At 49.1% G+C, this 25855-nt stretch overlaps 1 protein-coding gene across 10 annotated transcripts in view; it reads left to right on the top strand.

The window, feature by feature from the left end:
- The window catches only part of LOC127578673 (death-inducer obliterator 1-like), a 113253-nt gene extending 104179 nt beyond the window's left edge, over positions 1-9074 (top strand). For all 10 annotated transcript variants that reach the window (XM_052030940.1, XM_052030948.1, XM_052030938.1 and 7 more), the window contains one exon: positions 5880-9074. In XM_052030940.1, the coding sequence (XP_051886900.1) occupies positions 5880-8170 (2291 nt within the window). In that variant the 3' untranslated portion in view covers positions 8171-9074. The remainder of the gene's footprint in view (positions 1-5879) is intronic.
- The last annotated feature ends 16781 nt before the right edge of the window (positions 9075-25855 follow it).

The following is a 25855-nucleotide window of genomic DNA, read 5'->3' as shown; positions in this document are numbered from 1 at the left end:
GAGTGGTGTGTACATATGGAATGAGCTGCGAGAGAAAGTAGTTGAGGTGGGTACAATGACAACATTTAGAAGGTGTTTGGATAAGTACGTGGATAGGAAAGGTTGAGAGGGATATGGGCCAAATGCGGGCTAATGGGACTAGCTGAGGTGAGCACCTTGGTCAGGATGGACAAGTTGGGCCTGTTTCTGTGTTGTATGAGTCTAACACTGTGGGAGTATCTTCAGCAGAAGAACTGCAGTGGTTCAAGAAGGTGGCTCACCGCTTCACCACAAGACAATTAGAGATGGTGATTAAAATGGTGGCCTTCCTGGTGACACCAGATCCACGAAATGAATTTTAATCATGTATAAATCGTGGCCAATCGGTTGGTTGAGGAAGGAAAGTTGATTGAAAACTTTCTGCTCTCCTTTGAATAGCTGCATTGGATCTTTTCACATCCACTTCGACCGATGGAATAGCCAGATAGTTGGTGGTGGTGGTGGGGAGCAATACAGATTTCCCTTTGTCACTAACCACAGAACTGTAGTGAATTCAAACCTAGAAACTTTAAAGGACCAAGGGTGCTACCAACTAACCATAGCATTTAAATAGAATTACAGTGATGCTTGATAATTGGTGTTTATATAAAATTCATTCTCTCAAACCTAGAATTTAACTTCACCTAATGTGTAATATATATTTACCTTGTGACTTTAAGCTCAAATTTTTTGCATCTTGTGTTCCAAAAACCTTTTAAATTTTGTTGCAGTGTAAAAGTGTTTATCATCAGTGGATTCTACTGATCTCAAATGAGGGAGCAAAGCAGTTCTGGGCAGGTTCCAGGCTCTCTGTTAAGTTTATAATAAATTTCAGAATTTAATTTCAACTGAATCTCCCATTTAAGGCAGAATTGGTGTTAACATTTCAAAATGTGCTGAAAATGTTAATGTTTTGGTTAAGGCTAGTTCTCTTAAATAACCACACTGGTGAGTTACAACTAAGAATCTCGATTCCCTTGGGTATTTAAACCAACCAGTCACTGATAAGAGGTGAAGAATTTAAGAAGTAGTAAGTCCAAAATGAGTTTTGAGTGAGTCGGGTAGAACCAAGGACAGCCTGCGTCAGACTGTAAATATGGTTTAGGATTTAGAGAATTGGATAGGTATTGAAAGAAGTGATTGTGCAGCCTTACTGGGCCACTGATCGTACAAAGTAGTGTTCAAATGTTGGTTTAACAAACCAGTTATCAGTTTAACCTAATAGATTTAGCAAGTAAGCATCTACTTTCCAGTCTCGTCCAGTGCAGCGTCTCGTTACTATTTGGCCTGGTAAAACCCGTTATAGAGTCATACAGCACGGAAGCAGGCCCTTCGGCCCAACTGGTCCATGCAGACCAAGATGCCCCATTCAAGCTAGTCCCGTTTTCCAGCGTTTGGTCCATAACCTTCTAAACCTTTCCAATCCATGTACCTGTCCAACTGTCTTTTAAGAGTTGTTATTGTCCCTGCCTCAACCCCTTCCTCTGGCAGCTCATTCCACATACATACCACTCTTCGTGTTTAAAGAAAGTTGTCCCTCAAGTTCCTATTAAATCTCTCCCCTCTCACTTTAAACCTATGCCTTTTAGTTCTTGATTCCCCAACCCTGAGAAAAAGACTGAGTGCATTCACCCTATCAATGCCCCTCAGGATTTTATACACCTCTATAAGATCACCTTTCAGTCTCCTACGCTCTGTCACACACCGTGACCCTGTGCGTCGTGAATCCCGTTCACTGTTTACAAGTCAATTCCTCCACCTCACCTCCCACACCTTGCTTTCGTACATCTCAGAAAATTTTGTCTTCCAACATTTTTTTTTCAACTTTCATTCCGCCATGACATTGTCCGGTTTTGGTTTTATCTCCCTGTTTCTGTTCATGAATATAAAGCATTTGAGTCGTTTCATTACGTCCAAGGAGTGCTAAAACCATCCAATTAGATTTGGGTAGGAGATTTTTAATTGAAGGGCAGCAGGAGTCGATTCAATAACATCAAAAGCGAATTGGATAAATGCTTAAACCAGAGTTCTGGGGGAAATCCATGGGAGTAGGGCTAATTGGAGAGCTCATTCACGGATCTCCTCGCGTCAGTGTGAAGCTGAAGTCGTTTCACCTGCTGCCCTCCAATCTTCTGATCAAGTCTGAAAAGTATTATTGATTCAGTGGTGAAGGGGATCCCTCGGCGTTGTGGAGCCACTCTTGGTGTGTTCTGCGCCGCCGGAAAGCGCAAACGGTACAAACATCTGTCCGCCTCAAGGATCTGTAATACCTCATCTAGACTGTCTCTTTTAAAACAAAAACCTGGCATCCAGCTAGGAGAAATCCTGTAAAGATTCGGCGCACTTGGATTCCTGCAGTTAGTGGAGGCTGCCTTGCCATTGTAAGTAAGGAGGTTATGTGGAATATGGTTGGGGAGGAAACCCATTGAAACTGTTCCAGTAGAGAGAGTGTACTGGCGAATAGAGTTGCTCGCTAACGTCTTGGATTTACAAGTAAGTGATGGCGTCTTTTGAGCAGATTCTTTAAACCTGAGGTTGGTTGGTTATTCCCTGTAGTCGGTGTGTTCTCCCGCCGCTGGAGATCGCCGACTCCACCCTCAACGGTGAGTCGTGGGAGAGCCGGTAAATCCCCCTCTGCTACACATGGCATCCTGGGAGACTTGGTGAATGTGTTCATTTTGCAGTAGTTCCTGTTCATTTATTTCCGCTGAGCTGGAGTCTTGCCTTTTCCCTGGACCGCTCCTGTTATTTGGAAAACGTTGCCCTGAAGGGGAGCGCCTCCTTCACGAATCTTTACAGGCGAGCAAAACTGAACCCACAGAATGAGAGAATCGCACGCTGGGCCTTTCGGCCCGTCGTACGTGTGCTGACTTTTTGAAGAACTCTCCAATTTAAACCCTCTTCTCCCTTCTTTTTGCCCATAATTCTATAATTTCTCCTCCCAAATATTTATAACATTTACTTTAGAAGGTTATTTTGAATCTTTGAGGTAGATTGCAACACTTCACTGTTAAAAACTACCCCGCCCCTACCTATTAATTTGGGGGGAAAAAACCTAGTAAATTATTAAAAATGAAGCCTAATTTCCGAAGGTTATCGTTTAATATTCTTCTGTCCTCGCCTTCATCATATGTTTGTGTTCAGTGTCCTCGCCTTAAATCGCACCGTCTGGGACGTTGTTAAACTCTTAGTTTATGTTCGATTAAATTAGAGGGTGAAGTACTTTACGTTTTCAGCTTCTATTTGGTCATAATCACAGAGCACAGGAACAGACTCTTCGAACCATTATGTCCATGTTGAGCCATCAATACTAATCCCATTTACCAGCCCCTGGTCTCTAACTTTGCGTGCCTTGCGATTCAAGTGCTGGTCTAGATTACTGAATTGTAAGAGCACCTGCCGCCTCCACACAGGTTGTGTGCGCCGGAGGCGGCGGCCAGGTTAAGTACACAGCCGTTTGTCCCTGTCCATCCGACTGTAGGAGAACTGAGAGCGGGTGTTGTGTTGTAACCCAGGAGCTGGAATTGGGAATGTGCTGTAGTTTGTACCACTTTAATGCAAAGCAACTAGTGATGTGCTGGATGGTGTGGACGGGGGAGTTGGTTGGAGATGAGCGGACTGTCTGTGACCCTGCCTGGGGTAACTGGGTGAGGATGGAGGGCAATGATAATGTGTGGGAAGTCTGTCTTTGTGGTGGTGCTTGAGGAGGGACGTCGCTAAGTTATGCGAGTTCGCCCCCCCCCCCCCCCCCCCCCAGCAGAGGAGGAGATCCCAGCTCGGGGTCCGCTCAACGTCCTGTCCTCTCCATGGCTTAAGTTTTCATTCATCGTTTATTGGTTGGCTGTTCCACTCCAGAGGGCATCATCTAGCCAGCCACAGACTTCGTGGCAAGACTAGAGTGGAAGAAATGGAGAGAGGTTTGCTGTTCCCTGTCCCACTCCTGACCACCCCGAGACCAACCGTCTCGGCACCAAACGAGCTGTCAATTAACCTCCTTTCCTAATTACTGTCCCGATTCCGATCGACACCAGCATCTATTCGGATGTTGGTGCTGCAAACTCTGCCACCGCGGCTCCTGGGAGACTGGCACATTGAGGAGATGGACTGGGGGAGGTTGATTGCTCACCCCCCCCCCCCACCACCACACAGCGGGCTCTCTCTGGGACATTACCCCCATTAACCATGCCCTTCAACTCTGACCTCTTCCAAAATGATGCCGACAGTATCTGATGGGAAGAAACTGAATATTTTAGTAAAGTGATTGTGAACGTTAAGTGGAACTTGTCTATTCGCTTGCTATCACTGCAGTATTTGCCGTGGTCTCTGGGATCTCGGTTGTCTCGAACAACAACACTGGGCGCTTCTTCCCAAAAGAAACCCGTAATTGATTGTAAAGCATCGGTTTGATGGGACCCACAATGTGCTGGAAGAACTCAGCGGGTCGAGCAGCATCTGTCGAGCTCCTCATGGGGAAATTTCGACCCGAAACGTCGACAATTCCTCCCCCCCCCCCCCCCCCACACACACACAGATGCTGCTCGACCCACTGAGTTCCCCCGTGTCTCTTTTGTTATGTGGGGGCTTGCGTGGGGGAAGGTCCCGCAAGAAAGAATTCGGCCTCATTAATAGCAGTCATTTCTTCTTGTAACCACCCCTCCAAAAGAAAGCTCGGCCCTTTGCCTAATCGGTCCAAAAACGTGTTAAATTTATGTTGTACATGGCCGCTGGCTAGTGACTTACTTTCTATTCCGACTGGTTTCTCTTGGAGCTTCCCAAGAGACGCTTGGATCCGGTAATGGATCAGTGGAGTTCTATTTCGTGTTCCTAGCCCGGGAATCGCCAGCCGGGAGAAACCTGCGGAATGAGGTGGGAGAACTCTCTTCCCCACATCAGGGGTTACCGAGTAGGGGGGGGGGGGGTACCTGCTCGGGTCTAAAGGGTCGTCCACAATGGCAGTGAAACATTCACACTGGTAATCTGCTGATGTACATGAAGCTTGAACCGTTAGTTTAAAATAGTTTCCCCAGCTGCAGACAAGTGTCGAGCGATCGGCAAACTTTACGTTAGGAGTTGAAACCGCCTGTTGTGGTTGGGGTATAAACTCTTGGAGTTATCAGTGATGGCCTCCAGTCCAGAGTTTCACTGTAAAACCTGGGTCTCCCTGTACGTTCTGCGTTCACTTCCCTTTCTCTCTTCTCGCTCTCCTCCTGTCTCTTTCTGTTAGACTATAAATACCAGCCCGTTTCCTCCGTTCCCCGTCCCGCACACTTTGCCGTGAGTTGGGTAGTTTTGTACAAGGCGCAGTGTAGAACTTTTCGCGCAGGTGGAATTGGGAGCCATGCTGTTGTGATTACTTAAAGCTTGTATTTAGATAGAAGTGTCTGACTGAATTATAAGAAGCTGTATATTGTCTGTATTGACCGTAAGCTTTAATGTCCCATCCTCGCTTTCCCTGTAAACATTCCCATAGCTTGTCAACAGCCCTTGTTTGGAACATTGCACTCGATAATGTTTATTAGAGGAATTGGCCTTGCTCCAAGAAGTGGGTCTGAATTACCTGATACAAACCTTTCCTAATGCGGATTTGGAGTTCTGGGCCGGGAAAATGCTGGCGGGCCACTTCGTAAAGTTCGCTCACATTTTCTGTGTCCCATCCTGGCGGCAGATGCTGCATCCTACCCTTGCGTCTCTGTGTTGATGGAGATCCATTCCGATACTTAACAGCTCTCTGGTTTATAAACTATGCTTCTATCTGTAGACCAGTGGGAGGCGAGAAGCCCCCAGTCACTGGGTTGGCGGGGAGAGGGCGCTGGGACTTCACACAGACTGTTGACCACATTATTTCTCTTTGTCTCCCGTAGGGTTGGAGAAGAACCGCCCCAATCTCATCCTGGGGCTAGTCATCCGGCAGAAAGGCAAGCGGCGGCAGCAGGACCCGGAGCCCGCCGGCGTCCCCGAGCCCGAGAAGACAGAAGCCAGCACGTCGGAGGAGAAGAGAAGTCGGCTGGCCGCGCCCGAGGAGATGGAGGTGCAGCGTTACACCGCCCCGGTGACCAGAGAGACCAAGCCCGCCAAAGGCCATGCGTTGCACGGAGAGCCGGCCACGTCGCCCCCTCCCTCGGTCTCTCCGCCCGCCGAGCTCCGTGGGGATTCGGTCCCACCACCGCCCAAGGGCAACGTGAGCGGCGCTGCCCCGGGGCAGCCGGCGGCCGGCGCCAAGGTGGCGAACCCTCTCCAACACATCCTGCAGACGCTCTTCGGCGGCAAGAAGACCTTCGACAAAGCCAAGGACTCTCCCGAGTCTGCGGGCTCCACGCCGGAGCCAGAAGCGGGCTCCTCCTCCTCCGCCCCTCTCATGGACCCCATTGTCCAGCAGTTTGGGCTCCTGAAAGAGGACAAGGTGGGTCCCGACGTGGAGGACGATGACAACCGCCCGTACGACCCGGAGGAAGAGTACAAGCCGGAGGCGGAGAAGGTGTACGACCTGGAGGATGCCTACGACCCGGCCGATGAGACCATCCTGGAGGAAGCGATGGTCCCAGTGGGCACGGACAGCAAGAACAACGGGCCGGCCGACCTGTACCTGCCCTCGCTCTCAGCCACCCCGTCGCTCCAGGAGCAGCAGCAGATGCTGGACACCCTCAACAAGCAGATCGAAGAGCAGACGCGGCAGGTCGAAGAGCAGGAGGAAGCGCTGAGGCAGCAGCGAGCGGCCGTCGGCGTCTCCATGGCTTGTTTCTCCGTCTCGGACGCCTTGATGTCCCCGCCGCCCAAATCCTCGTCTTACAAGCCCGACTTCGAGGTGCCGGAGGGGACCGCGGGGCAGGTGGCTGGTGCCGACCCCCCTGCCCCCTCGGGGCCGTCGCAAGTGATTGACCAGCGCCGGGACCCCCGCCAGGCAGCCGTCAGGAGGGTGACCCCCACCCAGCCGCCGGGCGTCCGAACCCAGGCACCTGGAGAAGGGGCGACCATCCCGGCTGAGCTGCCCACCTACAGCAGCCCCCGGCTGCAGGAGGCGGCGCCGACCGAAGGGGCTGGTGTGCCGCCGGAGACCGCGGCGCCCACCCCCCAGGCCGAAGGGGGTGTCCCGGCCCCCGCTGGAAGCTCCGCCGAGCTGGTGCAGCCTCCCGTCTCCCTGGAAGCTATGCCGGCGCCCGGCTGCCCTCCTCAGCCTCTGCCCCTGATGGACCAGGCGCAGGGGGTCCAACCCCAGCCGAAAGGCCTCCTCCCCACCCCCGCACTCCCGCCCCTCTTGGGATCCTCCTTTGCCGGCGACCGCTGCTTCCCCTCGCCTCCCCGCGGCTCCCAGAACTTCGGAAACCCGCAGGAGAACTTCCACCCTTCCAACGTGCCACAGGCGATGGGACCTTTCCCAAACTTCCAGCATCCCAACAACGGCCAACCCTTCGACCGGGAGCCGCGGCCCCCGTTCCACCACCCCAAGCCCCCGACCCTCTTCCCCAGAGGAGCTCCTGCGCCCCGGTACCGCTTCCAAGGACAGCCCCTCCCAGGGTATGGCAACCAGCCACCCCACCCTATGGGCAACCACTCCCCGTCCCCTCACGACTTGGCCCCGGGTCAGCTGCCCGGTTCTGCTCTCGGCTCTGAACCCGAGGGCCAGAGATCAGGGGCGTTGCAACCTCTTCAGTCCGAGGCCCGGGACCGAGAGCGACCGAGGGTTCAGCCCGGCCGCCAGCGGGACCGGCAGGAAGGCGGCCCGCACGACCGGTACGGGTCGGACCGAGCAGAAAGCCGCTACTCGGCCGATCGGTTCCGCAGAGGAGCGGACGACAGGCGGAGAGACAGAGAGCGAGATTACGGGCGGCCGTGGGAGCGAGACCGCGACAGAGAGCGGTCCTGGAACCGGGACAGAGACTGGGACAGGAGCCGCGATCGGGACAGGAGCAAGAACAGGGAGCGCGATCAGGACAGAGACCGCGACCGCTACCGGAGGAGGGAGCGGGACAAGGGCAGAGAGAGAGAGCGGAGCAGAGACAGAGAGCGAGACAAGGAGAAGGAGCGAGGCAGAGAGCGAGAGCACGACCGTGGGAAGGAGGGCAAGGGCAAGGAGCGGGAGGGCAGAGCCGAAGCCGAGGAGGGTAAAAAAGCGCCGAGCGACGCCGCCGCTCCCAACAGCAAGCCCGAGTCGTGAAGAGGGCTCGGCTACTTCAGCAACTGCCCTCCAGATCCAGGGGGGGAGACTGACAGCGACTGACACTGGGTTTGTAAAGCACCGTCACCCGTCGGTGAGGGAACTTGGACTGGTTATTGGAGCAACTGGTGACGGCCGAGGGGGTGAAGCCCCAACAACGTGCACAACTCAGGGCCCAGAGACTGCCAGCTCTGCCGCCGCTTACTGCAGCCCTTGGCACCTTTGATATTTTTACATTTTTTTTTATCAGACCATGGTTCTATATTTTAAACAGTCCCAGGCTGATTCAATCCTGATATTTTTGAGAACAGTTGTGATATTCACAGTGAAAGTTCGCTGGATGCAGATACGTTTCACTCAAAAACTGCCATCGAAATGTTTTAATGTTCTGGCACCTCCTCCGCCGGAACGTTTGACCATTTACTTCTGCATTTAAGTGTATCTACCCGGGGTTGGGTTCATGAATTGTAACCCCAGGGAAGGAACGGTGTATTGCCCTTCCAGGGGGGCTATCTGCGGCCGAGTGGTGCCGCTGAAAGGGAGGGAGGGAGGGGACACTCGGTGGACCCCAGAGTGGTTCCAGTGGGAAACCCGGCCCCATCTCCACTCCATGTCCGTCTGTAGTCAACTTGCGGCTCTCCGTGCTCAGCACCAGATTTCAAGGGTTTTTTTTAAATGACGGTGGTGCAGGGGAGAGGGTGAAGGCGAACACATTCCGGCGCCGAACCAGAATGAAATGTTCACGCCGTTTGATATTGGTGTTAATTGTGGTGGTTACTGGTGTGACTCCGGCCGGTGTCCGTGTGTTGGAGTGAGGTGGGACTGTGAACGCACCTCCCCACACTTGACCTCGCGGACAACCCGCTGGAGATGTTCTGTCCGATCATTAAATTTTCAGGAATTCTGTTTGTGTGTGTGTGTGTGTATAAAGATGTCGCCATCTATAAGGGAAGCTCAGGTAAAGACGGGAAGTTGTTGAAAGCTTCAGCGTGGCTGATGATTGAGATGGGGTTTGTAAACGTCTGTGAAAAGCTCATTTCAAATGTCCGCACCTGTGGATTCGGGGCTCTTTTCCCATCCTGTGTGTCTTTTCTTTTTAAATAACATCCTCCTTGGAATCTTAAAATTCCAATCATTGCGAAATGAGGGCCGTCAATCCGCAAAAAGCGTCCTTTTGTTCCGCTCCCCTTTCCCACTTGCAGATACTGTCGGCCGGTGCCGAACTCCTGCAGTTCTGAGCGTGGTTCAGGCGCCCAGATCAAGGTCACACTACCTGTAATTTTTTAAACGTGTGGGTGAAGCCAACAGACGTTATCACTGGATGTAAAGACGGACCTAGCCGGCTTTGATTTGCTTATGGGGTTTAAAAAGTGAAATGTACAGTATAATTAAAAAAAAATCAATTGAAAGACGTCTGTAGTCTTGTTTTTACCCTTGTGGAGTTAAGATAATTTGGTGACGTTCAGGAGCCGAAACTGGCTCCTTGGGCAGTGAGAATTTTCCCAGTCCCTGCTCTCCAGCCAGGTAAAGTTTTACAGTGGCTTCAGCCGAATATATCCGAGAGATAGAGCAGAGGAGGAAAAGTTAGGCACGCAAACCAGAGCTGGAATCTGGTCAAACAGGGAGAAGAATAATTGGGTGTGAAGAAGGTATTGAGGGGCAGAACTGCAGAGCCCAGTGTGGGGCGGGGAGTACAAAACAGCATTAGTCCCAACGTGAAGGGTGATGTCCACCTTTGTTCACTAGGATGGGAGTGTCCAAGAACAGGCTGTGGGATGAGTAGATCAGGTATGAACCCGTCTTTAGGCAAGAGTTCCTGCTTGGCCTTTTGCTGGGAGGCAAAACACATGGGAGCAGTCAAAGCAAGAGCTTGGACAAGGCAACTTCAGGTGACCTCACGGACTGGCACTGAGGCATGGTTTGAGCTTGGCTGAAAGCTGAAGTGATTGCACAGTAGAGAATATGGATCAGTCGAACAGCACTGTGATTAGCACAGAATTTCTGGAGGAACCCTGGTAATCTTTTTGAATGGGAGGAGGATCCAGTCTGTCCATGACGTGAGGTCTTGGAGACCTGGTCAATCAGCACAGGAATGGTCAAGGGTTTGATATTGGTTTATTATTGTCACTTACACTGAGGTACAGTGAAAAGCTTGTCTTACAAACTGATCGTACAGGTCAATTCATTACACAGTGCGGTTGCATTGAGTCAGTACAGAGTGCATTGATGTAGTACAGGTAAAAACAATAACAGTACAGAGTAAAGTGTCACAGCTACAGAGAAAGTGCAGTGCAATAAGGTGTGAGGTCATAGTCCATCTCATTGTATAAGGGAACTGTTCAATGGTCTTATCACAGTGGGGTAGAAGCTGTCCTTAAGGACACCAGAGCACCTTAAGATAGACTTAAGGACAGCTTCTACCTGATGGAAGAGGAGAGAAGAGAGAATGTCCCGGGTGGGTGGGGTCTTTGATTATGCTGGCTGCTTCACCAAGACAACGAGAGGTAAAGACAGTCCAAGGAGGGGAGGCTGGTGTCCGTAATGTGTTGGGCTGTGTCCACAACTCTCTGCAATTTCTTGCGGTCCTGGGCAGAGCAGTTGTATCAATGAACAGCACAGGAGGGTGTGGAAGGAGATTGTGGGAGTGACTTAAAACCTGTAAGAATGTATTTGTTGCAAGCGAAAGGACATCGTTCATTGGTGCTGCCTTTGCAAAGAACCAGTTAAGAAAGAAAAGCAGATGTGTCTATAACTTTTGCAACCTCAGGATATTGCAAAGTGCTTTATAAACAGGTATGTTCAAAGGTGACATCTATAGATTTCTGGACACCAGGGGAATATGGAGATGGATTGGGGAAAAGGAGCTGAAGTTCATGATCAGCCATGATCTTGCTCCATGTGCCACATTCTTGTTTAGTGGACTACATGAAGTAGGGGGCTGTTTGTAATATAGCAAAGTGGCAGCCAATTTAGGTGCAACACATGTCCACCTCAATTCGATAATGACTAGTCAAGCTGTTCTGGTAATGTTGATTGGGAGCAAACTTTGGCCAGGACCGTAGTGAAGAAAAGGACATCTGTGGTTGTCTCTGATCTATATTTTCCATTTTAGTAGCCTTCATGTTATATTCCACAGCACTATTACCTTCTTGGATGACTCTGGTTCATCAGATTTCTTGTTACTCCCACAGTGTCTCCTACTGAAACAGACCACAATGGAGATCAAATTCTTTGGTCCAAGTGCATTTCATTATCATAAAAACTTGCCTTTGAGTTTGTTTGTAAAAGAACAACCCTGTGTAGCCATCTAGAACTAAATTTAAATTTAACCGCAAAATCCTTTTATAGAAGTTGAGCTGGTTTGGAATTACTTTTGCAAAATACTAAAATTCTTGAGTCTGCCCAATTTCTGTCAACTTTCCATTATAAATTCCTGTCAACATTTGTAATGGGAATTTCCTTTGTAAACTAGTCACGCTGTAATTATGTACTCCCACCAGTGATGATGCTATAGCATCAGTAATGACCACATTGGCAATCCAACTAGTTCACATAGTAATACACAAAGGAGCTGGAGGAACTCTGGGTCGGGCAGCATCTGTGGAGAGAGTTGGACAGTCAACGTTTCAGGTCAAGACCCTTCATATGGACTGATCTGAGTCCGGATGAAGGGTCTCAATCCGAAACGTCGATTGTCCATTTCCCTCCACAGATGCTGCCCGACCCACTGAGTTGCCCCGCATTCCAACATCTGCTGTCTCTTGTGTCTCCAGTTTATGTAGTAAGTTTCATTATAAATATAGAGAAAAGCATTTATAATTGGATAGAAATATGTATACATAAATGAGAATATTTGATTGTAAAATAGGGACTAAATGTCTAGTTTCCCAGCACAAATTGTTAGTGTCGTAACCACAGGGCTGTACAGCACATAAACAGGCCTTTTGTTCCACCATGTCTACGCCGACCATCCATACTAATCCCACTTGCCTGCATAGATTGAGGATTTAAGCTCAAATACTTTCTGCTGCCACCAGTGATCGATTCCAAAGTGACATCAGTTCAAGTAAAGACTATTCAGCCTCCTGAACCTCTTCCATTCTCAGTGAGATTGCACAGTGACCATGTGCCTTCCTATTCCCCACGTGGCTCAATATTTTCAGTTAAAAATTTATTAATCTCTAATATTAACAGTAGACCCAGCACTGATTGCCCTTGGCAAAGTTCTGCAATTCTCTGTGTACTCTGCATAGAGAAGCATTGCTCAACATCACTCATGAGCCCTTGTTCCAAATGTTAGACTCTGCCCTAGTCCTGGACTTACCCAACCCTCAAACAGAGCTTTACCAATCTGTTCTTTTTAAAAATTTAATCAAGTCACCCAATGTTCATATTTCCAAGAAATGTAACACTGGTTTTGTAACCTCTCCCTATAACTTAATCCTGGAATCTGAACATCATTTACTTAGATGTTACAAGAAAGGCCACTAAGTCCACACTAACCTCCAGCAAAGCAATTCACCCTCTCGTTTCTCTGTGGCCCTGCTGTTTTATTCTTTCTCATGTGCCCATGTACTCCCCTTTGATTCCTTTGCCACTTACCTACACTAAGGGGTAATTTACAGTAGCCAGTTCTGCTGCCAGCATGTCTTTGGGTTATGGGAGGAAACAGGACTGCTCTGCCCAAAGTCGAAAGTTGAGTTTATCGTCATCTGCACAAGTCCATGTGTGCACAGGCGCAATGAAACACTTACTTGAGGCAGCATCACAGGCACGTAGCATCAGATAAGCAGCATTCACAAGAAAAAAGCAAATCAAACATAAATTATATACAATTTTTACAAGAAAGAACACAATTAGAACCATGCAGTCAGAGGGTGAACTTGCAAGGTCTATAGTTTGGATTTCTGGAGCTGTCAGACAGCAGCACCAACTGCAGCACTACAATGCCACAGCATCCAGGTACATCTAAGCTACATTCCTTCCAAAGTTGTTGTGTTCAATACTCCAAGTGCAGTCTCACCTGGGACATCTATTGTTGTGACACAGTTCTCACCTTTTAATCCTGCAGGTATAAAGACCACTGTTCCACTTGCCTTTTTTGATCATATTTTGTAATTGTCCTTGGTACTTTAATGATGTACGTTCATGGAGCCCAAACTCTTTCAGACTTTCACTGTTTCTGGCTTTTTGCAATCTAGAAAAGACTGGTCACAGATGAACGACCCAACACTTGCACTTGTTGAAATCAGTTTGCCCCAGTTTCATTGATTGCTTCATGTGTTCATGTCTTGCTATACTTGGACCTACGCTTTAAAAACAAAAGCTTGAAGCTCATGTAGTAAATAGGGCCAAATTGTCAACTGAACGTTAGTTATAAGATCTACTTCAGGGCAGGGAAATCACAAGTAATTGTCAGTAACTCTAAACGACTAAATTGGTTTAGCAGTGCATGCACGCGCGGGTTTGGTAGCCTAAGTGGAGAAGAATTTGCTAGGACTTGTTGCCATCCATTGCTTATCAATACTTGACTAGTATCAGCCTTAAGCCTGTTGACTCAAGTAAAGGAGTGCAAATCCAGGCCTTTTGATATTGAAAAAGTATTTAAAGTTGTAAGACTGAATTTTGAATCCAAGGGTAATTTTCCAGGTCAGTGCCAAGTCTACCTTCTGGGAGAACATTTTGGAAATCTAGTCCTAGCCATTAACTGAAATGATGAAAAGATTATACCCAAACTTCTGAGATGTTCCCAGCTGGAGGAAAGCTATAATCTGCTACTTTAAGCACTTGGCCTGTTTAAGCATGTGAGTTGCCTGCACAACAGATTTGACATCTTGGGATTTTGTTGGGGGTGGAGTGGGGAGGAGGCACTCATCTAAAACTGAATGCCTAGAAAGATCCTCTTGCAGAATGTGGGGAATCTCTGGAATCCTCTTCCCCAGAGGCTTGTGGAGGTTGGATCATTGGGGGTGTGTAAAGAGAAAGTGAAAAGGTTTCTGAAAGACCAGGGAATTAAGGGCTGTGGGAAACTGGTGCAGAAGAGGAGCCTGGGGCAGATCAGTTGTGATTGTATTGAACAATGGGGCAGGTTTGAGGGGCCGAGTGGCCTCCTGCTCTTCTTTTATTATGTTCATTTGTGAACCAGAAGTGCATGTATTCAGCAACCCAGGCACAACACATACACTGAAAAGTACAATGTAACAATTGGTGACATCCATCTTCGAGTGAAACTGATCGACACCAGCCCAGCTATAGAGGGCCACATTCATCCAGCTAATCCATTGTGTGGATCATGCCCAGGAAAAACCTGGTCCTAGCAACAAGAGCCCCTGGCTCCCACCATGTCCATCCTCAGTGCTTGTGTCTTTTAAAAGGGTCCTCAAACACTCAAAACACTTGTTGGGCATCTAGGGAATAGAATAATCTCCAAAGCCTGGTTGAGTGTAGCTCACCACCATTCAGGACAAAGCTTCCCACTTGGTTGACACCCAGTCCTCACCCTAGTTTTTCACTCCCTCTCCTCGTGGCGCACCATGGCTACAGGGTGTGCCATCCACAGAATGTGGTTACTTGCCTGGACTACTTCCATGAAAATTCCCCAACCTGGACGTGTTTAGTTGTACCTCTATTGTTCCCGCATTAAACTCATGTTTTGACCTTGACCAACATGATCCAGCAGATCAAGGAGGCATCAAGTTTTTTTTACAAGGAAAGTTGGGGATGACCATTCAGTGAAGGCTGCCACTGACGCCCAAATATGATGAATGGATACAAATAAAAAATAGGATTTCCCACTGCACAGAGTTCCCATCTTAGCTTCTTATTGATGCTGATGTTCTGAGCTTCTGTGGCCATGGTTGATGAACACCACCACATCTTCCAATTCATAGTCATACACCCAATAAAAACAAAGGACAAAGGTGTGTTAACAAATCCCCCCTCTGCCTGGACTGCTCCTACACAGCGCTCCCCCGCACTGGAACAGGCTGCTGATGACCACAAAACATGACCATCAGCATCTGTGGAGTAGCTGGCCCAGACTTGGGCTGCACCCTTCCTGATGTGCATGTCAGAGAACTGTGGTGAAATCATCAATGCATTCATTCCGAGAGAGGTCAGGTTTGTTTATATATTTACAAGCTGTGGACATTTCTGGCAAGGCCAGCATTAGTTACCCAGCCGTCACTGTCCTTGAGAAGGTGGCAGTGAGCTGCCCTCTAGAACTCTTACAGTCCATGTGGTGAAGGGGCTCCCGCAGTGGTGTGGTGGGGGAATTCCAGGATTTAGATGCAGTGAGAAAGAAGGGCCGGTGATATATTTCCGAGTCAGGACGGTTTGTGACGTGGTGCTCCCCTCCACCTGCTGCCTTTGTCCTTCTGGGTGGGGGGTGGGGGTCACAGGTGTGGGAGGTGCTGTCAGAGTAGCCTGGGCAAGTAACTGCAGTGCACTTTATTGATGGTGCACACTGCGGCTGCGATGTGCTGGTGGCGTAGGGCATGGGTATCTAGGGTGGTGGCTGGGGGGGCCAGTCAATCAGGTTGCTTTGTCCTGGATGCTGTTGAGTTGTCAGTGCACTTATCTGAGCAAATGGAGAGTGTTCCATCACAATCCCGGTCTGTGCCCTGTAGATTTTTGTGCATCGGGTGGTGATTCATTTGCCACAGGATCCCCAGTCTCTGACCTGCTCTTAGAGCTGTACAGCTGACTTGGTCCAGTCAGGATTCCAGCTCACCTCAACCCTCAGGATGGTGACGAAGAGGACGTAATGATGGTCATAGGAACATTAAAAAAAGTAGTAGGCCATTCGGCCCTTCAAACCTGCTCTGCCATTCATCAAGATTGTGGCTGATCTGCTACCTCAGCTCCAGATTCCTGCATTATCCCTGTATCCCTCAATTCCCTGAACATCTAGAATTCGACTGAGCTCTATTTTGAATGATACAATTGAGTGTTAAGTGGAGGTGATAAGATCTTTACTGTCGACAGTCACTGCCTGGCACGTGTGGCACAGACATTACTGTCCGCGTTTGAATGTTGACCAATTCTTACAGGCTTCAGGCATGGCCTCCGAATCCAAATGGGGTTTATTATCACTGACATATGGCGTGAAATGTGTTGTTTTGCAGCAGCAGTACAGTGCAAGACATAAAATTACTATAAATTATAAAAATAAATAGTGCAAAAACAAAAGGAATAACGAGGCAGTGTTCATGGGTTCATGGACCATTCAGAAATCTGATGGCGGAGGGGAAGAAGCTGTTCCTGAATCGTTGAGTGTGGGTCTTCAGGCTCCTCTACCTCCTCCCTGATGGTGGTAATGAGAAGAGGGCATGTCCCGGATGGTGAGGGTCCTTAGTTCTCCCTTGTTATTTAAAGAGATGCAAATCAAATAGTGCATCAGAGAAGATGCCCACTTCTGATCGAATGACTGAGGAAATTCATTGATGAAACAGTTGAGTACAGTTGGACCACAGTCCTGTGGAACTGTGATGTCCTGGGGCCGAGATGGTTGACCTCGAACAACCACAATCATCTTCCTTTCTGTAAGGAATGACTCCAGCCAGCGACACTCCTCTTAATTCCCATTGGCGAGTTTTACCAGGGCTCCCTGATGCCACACACAAACACTGCCTTGACGTCGAGGGCAGTCACTCTCACCTCACCTCCGGAGTTCAGCTTGTTGGCTCATGTTTGGGCCCAAGGCTATGACGAGGTCTGGCATCAAGTGGTCCTGGTGATTTTGCATCTGGGCAGCAGGAGCACTATGTATGGGTGAGTAAGTGTTCCTGATAGCACGGTCTGCAACACCTTCCATCACTTTGGTGATGATTGAGAGTAAATGGATTGGATTTGTCCTGCAATGTCAAGTATGTGTTTGTATTGTAGATGGTCTGGGAAGTTTTGGCTGGAGCAACACACACAAAGTGCTGGAGGAAATCAGCAGGTCAGGCAGCTCCTATGGAGGGAAGTAAACAGTCAACGTCTTGGGTCGAGACCCTTCATCAGGACTGGAAGAGGGCAGAAGCCAGAATGAAGAAGTCGGGGGAGGGGGAGGAGCACAGGCTGGCAGGTGACAGGTGAGTCCAGGTGAGACGGGGAAGGTAGGTGGGTGGGGGAGGGGGGCAGAAGTAACAAGCTGAGAGGTGATGGGTAGAAGAGGCGAAGGGCTGAGGAAGAAGGAATCCGGTGGGAAAGGGCGGTGGACCGTGGAGTAAAGGGAAGGAGGTGGGGAATAGAGGGGCAGGTCATGAGGGCAGGAAAAGGGAAAAGAGAAGGGGTGAGGGGGCCACAGGAATGAGGGTTGTGGGAGGAGGTAAAAGTGAGAAAGGTGGGGAGAGGAGGAGGGGGAGAAGAGGGGAGGGGTTACCAGAAGTTGGTTTTGGCTGGAGGTGTGTCTGGTCCTGGCAAGTCTTTACAACTACATCCGAGATGTTTGCTGGTCCAGTAGCCTTTGCCACATGCCAGTGGGGAGTCATGGAGTAATATAGCACAGAAACAGGCCCTTCGGCCCAACACGTCTGTATGGACCATGGTGCCCACCTGAACTAGTCCCATTTGCCTGTGTTTGGCCCATAACCCTCTAAACCCCTCCGATCCATGTACTTATCCAAATGTCTTTTGAATGGATTATTGTGGGAGTTCCCGGAGTCTCCCTGCCTTTATTGTACCTGCCTCAACTGCTTCCTTTGGCAGCTTGTTCCATATACAGACCACCATCTGTGTGAAGAAGTTGCCCCTCAGTTTCCTTTTAAATCTTTCCCCTCTCACCTTAAACCTACGCGCTCGTTTTCAGGTCCCCTTCCCTGGGAAAAAGACTGTGTGTGTTCACCCTATCTGTACCCCTCATGATCTTAATACACCTCCATAAAGTCACTCCTCAGTCTCCTGCGTTATAAGGTATAAAGTCCTAGTCTGCCCAACCTCTCCCTAGAACTCAGGCCCTCGAGTCCTGGCAGCATCCTCGTAAATCTTCTCAACACTCTTTCCAGTCTAATGATGTCTGGGAAGCAGAGGGCGATGGTCAAGGGTTGTTTCTCAGACTGGAGGCCTGTGTCTAGTGGTGTGCCACAGGGGTCGGTGTTGTTTGTAACTTATATAAATGATTTGGTTATGAATGTCCAAGGCATGGTTAGTAAGTTTGTGGATGATACTAAAAAAGGTGGTGTTGTAGATAGTGTAGAAGGTTATGAAAAATTATAGGGGGATGTTGATCAGCTGGGTCTGTGGGCTGAGGATTGGCAAATGGCTTTCAATCCAGATAAATGTGAGGTGTTGCATTTTGGGAAACCAAACCAGGGTGGGACTTGCACAGTGAATGGTAGGGCCCTGGGGAGTGTTGTGTTAGGAGCACAAGTGCATAGTTCACTGAAAGCAGCGTCTCAGGTAGACAGAATGAAGAAGGTGTTTGGCCCGCTGGCCTTCATCAGTCAGGGCACTGAGTATTAGAGTTGGGACATTATGTTGCAGTTATATTAGACTTTGGTGAGGCCACATTTGGAGTACTGTGTACGGTTTTGGTCACCCTGTTATAGGAAAGATGGTATTAAACTAGAAAGAGCGCAGAAAAGATTTACCCGGATGTTGCCTGGACTTGGGGGCCTGAGTTACAGGGAGAGGTTGCGTAGACCAGGACTTTATTCCCTGGAACGAAGGAGATTGAGGGGTGACCTGATGGAGGTGTACAAGATCATGAGGGGCATAGACAGGGTGAAAGCACACAGTCTTTTTCCCAGGGAGGGGGTGCAAAAAACAAGAGGGCGCAGGTTTAAGATCAGAGGTGAGAGGCATCAGGGGCAGCAAAGGTTGGTGCGTATTTGGAACGAGCTGCCAGAAACAGTGGTTGAGGAGGGCACATCAGCAACGTTTAAAAGCCATCTAGATAAGTCCATGGATAGGAGAGGTTTAGAGGGCTATGGGCCAAATGCGGGCAGATGGGACCAGCTCACTGGGCAACACAGTTGGCATGGACGAGTTGGGCTGAAGGGCCTGTTTCCATGCTGTATGGCTCTATGACCAAAACTGTACACAAGACTCCAAGTGCAGCCTCAGCACGTCCTGCACAACTGCAACACAATGTCCCAACTGCTGTAGTCATTGCCCTGACTGATGAAGGCCAGTGTGCCAAACACCTTCTTCACCACCCTGTCTACCTGTGACGCCACTTTCAGGGAACCATGTACCTGTACTCCTAGGTCCCTCTGTTCCACAAAGGGGGCCAGGTTGCCCACGTCAGGGAACGTTTATGTTGGGAATTCTGCCAAATGAACCTGAGCGAGATTAGATCAGGCTTTGTGTCAATGAGTCCATTCACTTTCATGGGGAGAAACAGCTCCATTCTGTCCACGAGAGTGAGCCCGATAGTACTCTGGCTGTTCTGGCATTTCCTTCCACCTCCTGTTCCAACAAAGCTGAGTCTAAGTGTAAGGAACAGCACCTCATCGTCTGAATGGGTATCCTACAGCTTTGTGGACTCGACGTTCAACAGACCAATTTCATATGACCAGCGATTCCAGCCTTTGTAGCCTTGTCCAACATTCACAGCTTTTTTCACTTTGTTGTTCATTTCAGATAATTATTCACTTCAACCAAATGTACGTTTTGTTAGATATGTTATTAGATATAATTTTGTTAGATATTTTACACCCAGTCCCTACACACAAATCATTGACGTGGCTTGGAAACAGTTGGATCCCAGCACCATTCCCTGCAGTACTCCACTTGTCACAGCTTCCTACTGTCTGTTGACTAGTGCTCACCACACCAGTATAATGCCTCCGATCCCATGTGCTCGAACTTTGTTTAATAACCTTCTTGTGGCATTTTTTCCAGCCAAGGCCTCTGAAAATTCAAACACACCATATCTACTGGTCTGTTCTGATCTATTAAGACCATAAGATATAGGAGCAGAAATAGGCCATTCGGCCCATCGAGTCTGCTCCGCCATTCGATCATTTATCTTTCCCTCTCAACCCCATTCTCCTGCCTTCTCCCCGTAACCTTTGATTCCCTTACTAATCAAGAACCTATCAACCTCCACTTTAAATATATCCAATGACTTGGCCTCCAAAGGCATCTGTGGCAATGAATTCCACAGATTCACCACCCTCTGGCTAAAGAAATTCCTCCTCATCTCTGTTCTAAAGGCATGTCCCTTTATTCTGAGGCTGGTCCCTCTGGTCCTAGACTCTCCCACTACTGGAAACATCTTCTCCACATCCACTCTATCCAGGGCTTTCAATATTCGGTGGGTTTCAATGAGATCCCCCTCATCCTTCTAAATTCCAGTGAGTACAGGCCCAGAACCATCAAAAGCTCCTCATATGTTAACCCTTTCATCCCCAGGATCATTCTTGTAAACCTCCTCTGGACCCTCTCCAATGTCAGCACATCCTTCCTTAGATATGGGGCCCAAAACTGCACACAATACTCCAAATGTGCTCTGACAAATGCCTTATAAAGCCTCAGCAGTACATCCTTGTTTTTATATTTTAGTCCTCTCGAAATGAATGCTAACATTGCATTTGCCTTCCTTACTACCGACTCAACCTGCAAGTCCTGCTTACAGCCTCCTTTACATTGGTGAGACCAAACGCAGACTAGGTGACCGTTTCGCAGAACACCTGCGCTCTGTCCGTAACCGCGACCTGCATCTCCCTGTTGCCGGTCACTTCAACTCCCCCTCCCACACTATCACTGATATGTCACGTCCTCGGCCTCCCCCACTGCCAGGAGAATTCCAAGCACAAACTGAAGGAACAGCACCTCACTTTCTGTCTTGGAACCTTGCAGCCTAACGGCATGAACATTGAATTCTCCCACTTTAGGTAATCCCCACCCCCCTTCCCCACATCCCCCCCCCCCCCCCCCCCCCCACCCACCAGGCTTCTTCTCTTCTTCCCTTTCCTAGCTTTTTTCTACCTTTTTCCCTCTCTCTTTTTACCTTTGCCCCGTCCCCCGGTGGATCTGCCCTCCCCTCCTCCCCCGCACCTGCCTATCACTATCTCTTACCTGCATCTACCTATCACCACCTTGTGCCCACCCCACCTCCCCTCTTTTGTCCACCTATCACTGCTCTGCTTTTCCCTCCTATATATTGGGCTTCCTCTTTTCCTATCTTCAGTCTTGAAGAAGGTTCCTGACCCGAAATGTTGACCGCCTGCTTTTCTCCACAGATGCTGCCTGGCCTGCTGAGTTCCTCCAGCATCATCGTGTTTTTCATCCAGATTCCAGCATCTGCAGTCCTTTGTTTCTCTATTTCTGCTTACAATCTCAGAAGTCCAACACAGTTCAAACTGCTTTGCCTTTCATAACTCTATGCTGGCTCTGTCCAATCCTATTATTTTCCAAGTGGCCAGTTATCACATAGACCATAAGGTATTGGAGCAGATTCAGGCCATTCAGCCCATTGAGTCTGCTCCAATCAATCACGGTTGATTTGTTTCTGCTTAATAGGTCCCAACACTTTCCCTTTGACTGACATCAGGCTAACTGGTCTTTTCTCTCTCCTCCTCTTTTAACCAGCAGGGTTACATTTATTAGCCTTCAGTGTGGAGAAACCATGCCGTGGACGATGACAACCACTTCATCCCCCATCTCCACAGGTAACTCCAGCAAAAAGTTGGGGAGCAGGTCATCAGCTCCTGGGGATCTATGAACTTTCAGATGCATTCATTTCACACTAATGCTGATTTCTAGATCTGTTGTTCTCTATTTCCAGGTTTACCCTGTCTTTTCCAAAGCCAGACACAAAATATGTTCCACTTCTCTGCCTTTCTCATTCCCCAATATACTTTCTCCTGTCTCAGCCTGCAAGGGATCCACATTAACATTTGCCAGTCTTATCTTCATGTATCTGTAGAAGATTTTATAGTCTGTTTACAGTTCTCACTCCACTACTCGTGCATTCTACTGCAACACAAAATGCTGGAGGGACTCAGCGGGTCAGGCTGCATCTATGGAGGGAAATGGACAGTTGACATTTCAGGTCAAGACACTTCATCAGGACTGGAAAGGGGGAGAGATAAAAATGTGGGGGGAGGGGGTTGGGCGAAAGCTGGCAGGTGATAGGTGGATCCAGGTGAGGGGGGTGATAGGCAGGTGAGGGGGGGGTGGGGGGGGGTGTAAGAAGCTGGGAGGTGAAAGGTGGACGTGACAAAGAGCTGAAGAAGATGGAATCTGACAGGACAGTGGACCGTGGAATAAAGGGAAGGGAGGTGGGGAGGGGAACCGGAGGGAGGAAGGTGTGGGTGAGGGGCAGATGGAGGGGGCAGGGGAGGGGAAAGAGAAGGGGTGATGGGGCCTGGTGGGTTAAGGGAAAACAAAGGGTGGGGGGGGGGGGGGACAGAGGGGAGTGGTTACGAGGGAAGTTAGAGAAATCGATGTTGATGCCGTCAGGTTGGAGACTGCCCAGGCGGAATATGAGGTGTTGTTCCTCTAATCTGCATCTCACTTCAACGTGGCAGTAGAGGTGGCTGTGGACAGACATGTCGGTGTGGGAATGGGAAGTGGAATTAAAATGGTTGGCCACCGGGAGATCCTGGCTGTTAGGGCGGACGGAGCGAAGGTGCTCGACGAAGCGATCTGAGTTGGGTCTCACCGATGTAGAGGAGGTCGTACCGGGAGCACCAGATGCGATAAATGACCCCAAAGGATTCACAGGTGAAGCGCTGCCTGGAAGGGCTGTTTGTGGCCCTGAATGGTGGTGAGGGAGGAGGTGTAGGGGCAGGTGTAACACTTTGTGCAGTTGCAGGGATAGGTGCCTTGAGGGGGGAAATCGGTGGGGAGGGACGAGTGGACAAGGGAGTCACGGGGAGAGCAATCCCTTCGGAAAGCGGAGGGGGAGGGGAAGATGTGCCTGGTGTTGGAGGATTATATATTGGGTGTGGAGGCTCGTGGGGTGTCAGGTGAGGACGAGAACTCTACGTGCATTCTACCTTTCCATATCAATTTCCTTTTTTCACGTTATTTCATTGTATGAAAATGTGTAAATTTGATCTAACTTTGGTCCTAATGCTGATCAGAGTAGGGCTCCTCTGGATATAGTCGACCCATTGTTTTACAGGGAAGAGCGCTGGGATTGGAATTCTCTTTTGTCTGCCCCCATTGCGTTGCTAACAGACTCTGGGATATCTTGGGATTGTCTCTGGCGTCCCAGAGAGCTCCACTCAGGGCATCTCAGGAGGATCCATCACACCACCACGACAGCACCACAAGGGAATTCTGTTTAAACAAACATAAGCCCACATCCTTCTGACTAGGCAGAGTTACCGTCAAGACTGGGTGCGAGCTTTAGCTCCTAAGAGCTCAAACACTGTACAAAATGACAGGGAACTTTGTCACAGTCATGCAGCACAGAAACAGGCCCTTCAGCCCACCACGTCCATTCCGACCCTTTCTGCCCACTTACACCAATCCCATTTGTCTGCATTAGAACCACATCCTTCTATGCCTTGCCTATTCAAATGTCTAGATTTCTCTTAAACGTGGTGACTCTGATTCCACTGCCTCCTCTGGCAGAGTTCCAGATATCAACCTCTCTCTGTGTAAACAACTTTCCCCTCAGATTCCCTTTAAAACTCCTTCCTCCCACCTTAAACCTCTCTCCTCTTGATTTTGATACCTCCACCATGGGTAAAAGGTTTTGCCTATCTATACTTCTCATATTACAAACCTCCATCAGGTCAGCCCTCAGCCTCCTTCACTCCAGGGAAAACAAGCCCAGCCTATCCCATCTCTCCCCATAACTAAACTCCTCCAATCCAGGCAACATCCCGGTGAATCTCCTCTGCACCCTCTCCAGTGCAACCACATCCTTCCTATAGTGTGGTGACCAGAACTGCATGCAATACTCTGAGTGTGGTCCAACCAGTGATTTGTAAGGTTGCAATGTTGTCTACTTCACTCTGTCCTATCCCTCATGAGTTACCCAGAGGTTTGGAGAAGAATTGATGCTTTCAATGTAATTTCAACAGATGAAGAATAATTTAAAGCTGTTGACACAAATCTAGAAAAAGCCATTTATTAGACTAATCAAACCCATCATTTTGTTTTTCTCTCTTGCCCATGGTGGCTGGCGCAGAGGCTGCATTGTGACTGGTACAGTTTTACCACTGGATGTCCTTTCTACCATCGTGCTTTCCCCTGCCCTTCAGAAGGTGATGGGGGAGCGAGGCGGTTCTGCTACTTTGATGCATACATCCGCAGACAGGCAGGCAGAGCAATTGACTGTTCCCCCAACATGAGTGGACTCCAGGGACAGAATCATCGAGCCACTGGTCAGGAATGCGACAAAGGTCAGGAATGCTGTTCGGAAAGGTTTCTATGGAATAATGAGAGGAACACAATGGCTCCAGCTGCTGACAGTATTGGGAACGTCACTTCAAAGACCAGGGCAAATAATGATGATGAACAGAAGATCTGCAGGAGTTGCCTCCATTTACATTAGGAGAGTCCAGAAGATGAAATGGGTGGATTAGGTGTTTGGGTCAGTAGAAAGCACGTTTTGTCTGAGCTGCTAACGAGTCCTCCAGGGAGCAGAATTTCCCTCAAAATTCCAGCAAATGAGGGGACAATCGGAGGTGGGCTCTGACTGGCTGCAAGACTCAACAACACAGTGGAAGGTACAAGTACTAGTCAGCCCCTTTCGGAAAAGCCAGAAGTCAGGAAACGTGCTGCCCATGCTGCAGGTTTAGCATGGAATGTATGACATGGCGTTCAGAGAGATCCAGAGTGTCCAGGCGGCTCTGGAAGCTACAGCTCACTGTGCCTGTACTTGCTGAGGATCTGAGTGTAGCTCTTGTGTCTCCTGGGCTTGTACTGCAGCAGCTTGGAGTATTCCAGCAGCAGCAACTTCCAGTAGCAGGAAACATCCTTCATCCGCAAGTGATCCTGGATGAATTTGCGGCCTCTGGTAAAGACAAACGTATTGGAGTTACTGCAGAGCTCATCAGTAAAAGGGATGAGAAGTCAGACCAGGTCTAATAATTGGGCATCGACAAAAGGGAAACTCATTGAATTTAACCAAATTAACCTGGCACCCGGGAATCCAGTACATAGATAGTGACAGTCTCATCTGGACAGAGAGAACTTGAAGTTACTGTTGTTTCGGGGACAGTGATACTACTTAGCTTGGGAGCAAACTAAGACAGAGAAAGCAGAGGAAACTTCATCTACACTGTGTTCAGCTCATGGCTGCTTTTGGAGAGCACGGCTGCCAAATGTGTGAGATGGTAAGAGCTCCATCCCCAGAGAGAACAAAATTAAAATGGACATGATGTACTGTCAATAATGCTGCAGGAAGATTAGTAACAACACCGAGAGTAACCATACAAAGCAACAGACCCCACTAAGCTGAAGCAAAAAACACACTGCTGGAGGAACTCAGTGGGTCAGGCAGCGTCTGCGGAGACCCAAAACATCCACCATTCCTCTGGCTCCACAGATGCTGCCTGACACACTGAGTTCCTCCGGTAATTTGTGTTTTGTTCCAGATTCATTCTAGATGTTCACACAAATGAGGGTAGGACTGTCATAGTGAACGGTAGGGCCCTGGGGAGTGTTGTCCAGCAGAGGGAGCTAGGAGTACAAGTGCATAGTTCCCTGAAAGTGGCATCACACGTAGACAGAATGGTGAAGAAGGCGTTTGGCACGCCGGCCTTCATCAGTCAGGGCACTGAGTACAGAAGT

The sequence above is a fragment of the Pristis pectinata genome, chromosome 16 (genome assembly GCF_009764475.1).
Source record: "Pristis pectinata isolate sPriPec2 chromosome 16, sPriPec2.1.pri, whole genome shotgun sequence".
Classification (NCBI taxonomy): domain Eukaryota; kingdom Metazoa; phylum Chordata; class Chondrichthyes; order Rhinopristiformes; family Pristidae; genus Pristis; species Pristis pectinata.
Note: the sequence above shows the minus strand (reverse complement) of the source record. Positions and strands in the feature narration are given on the sequence as shown.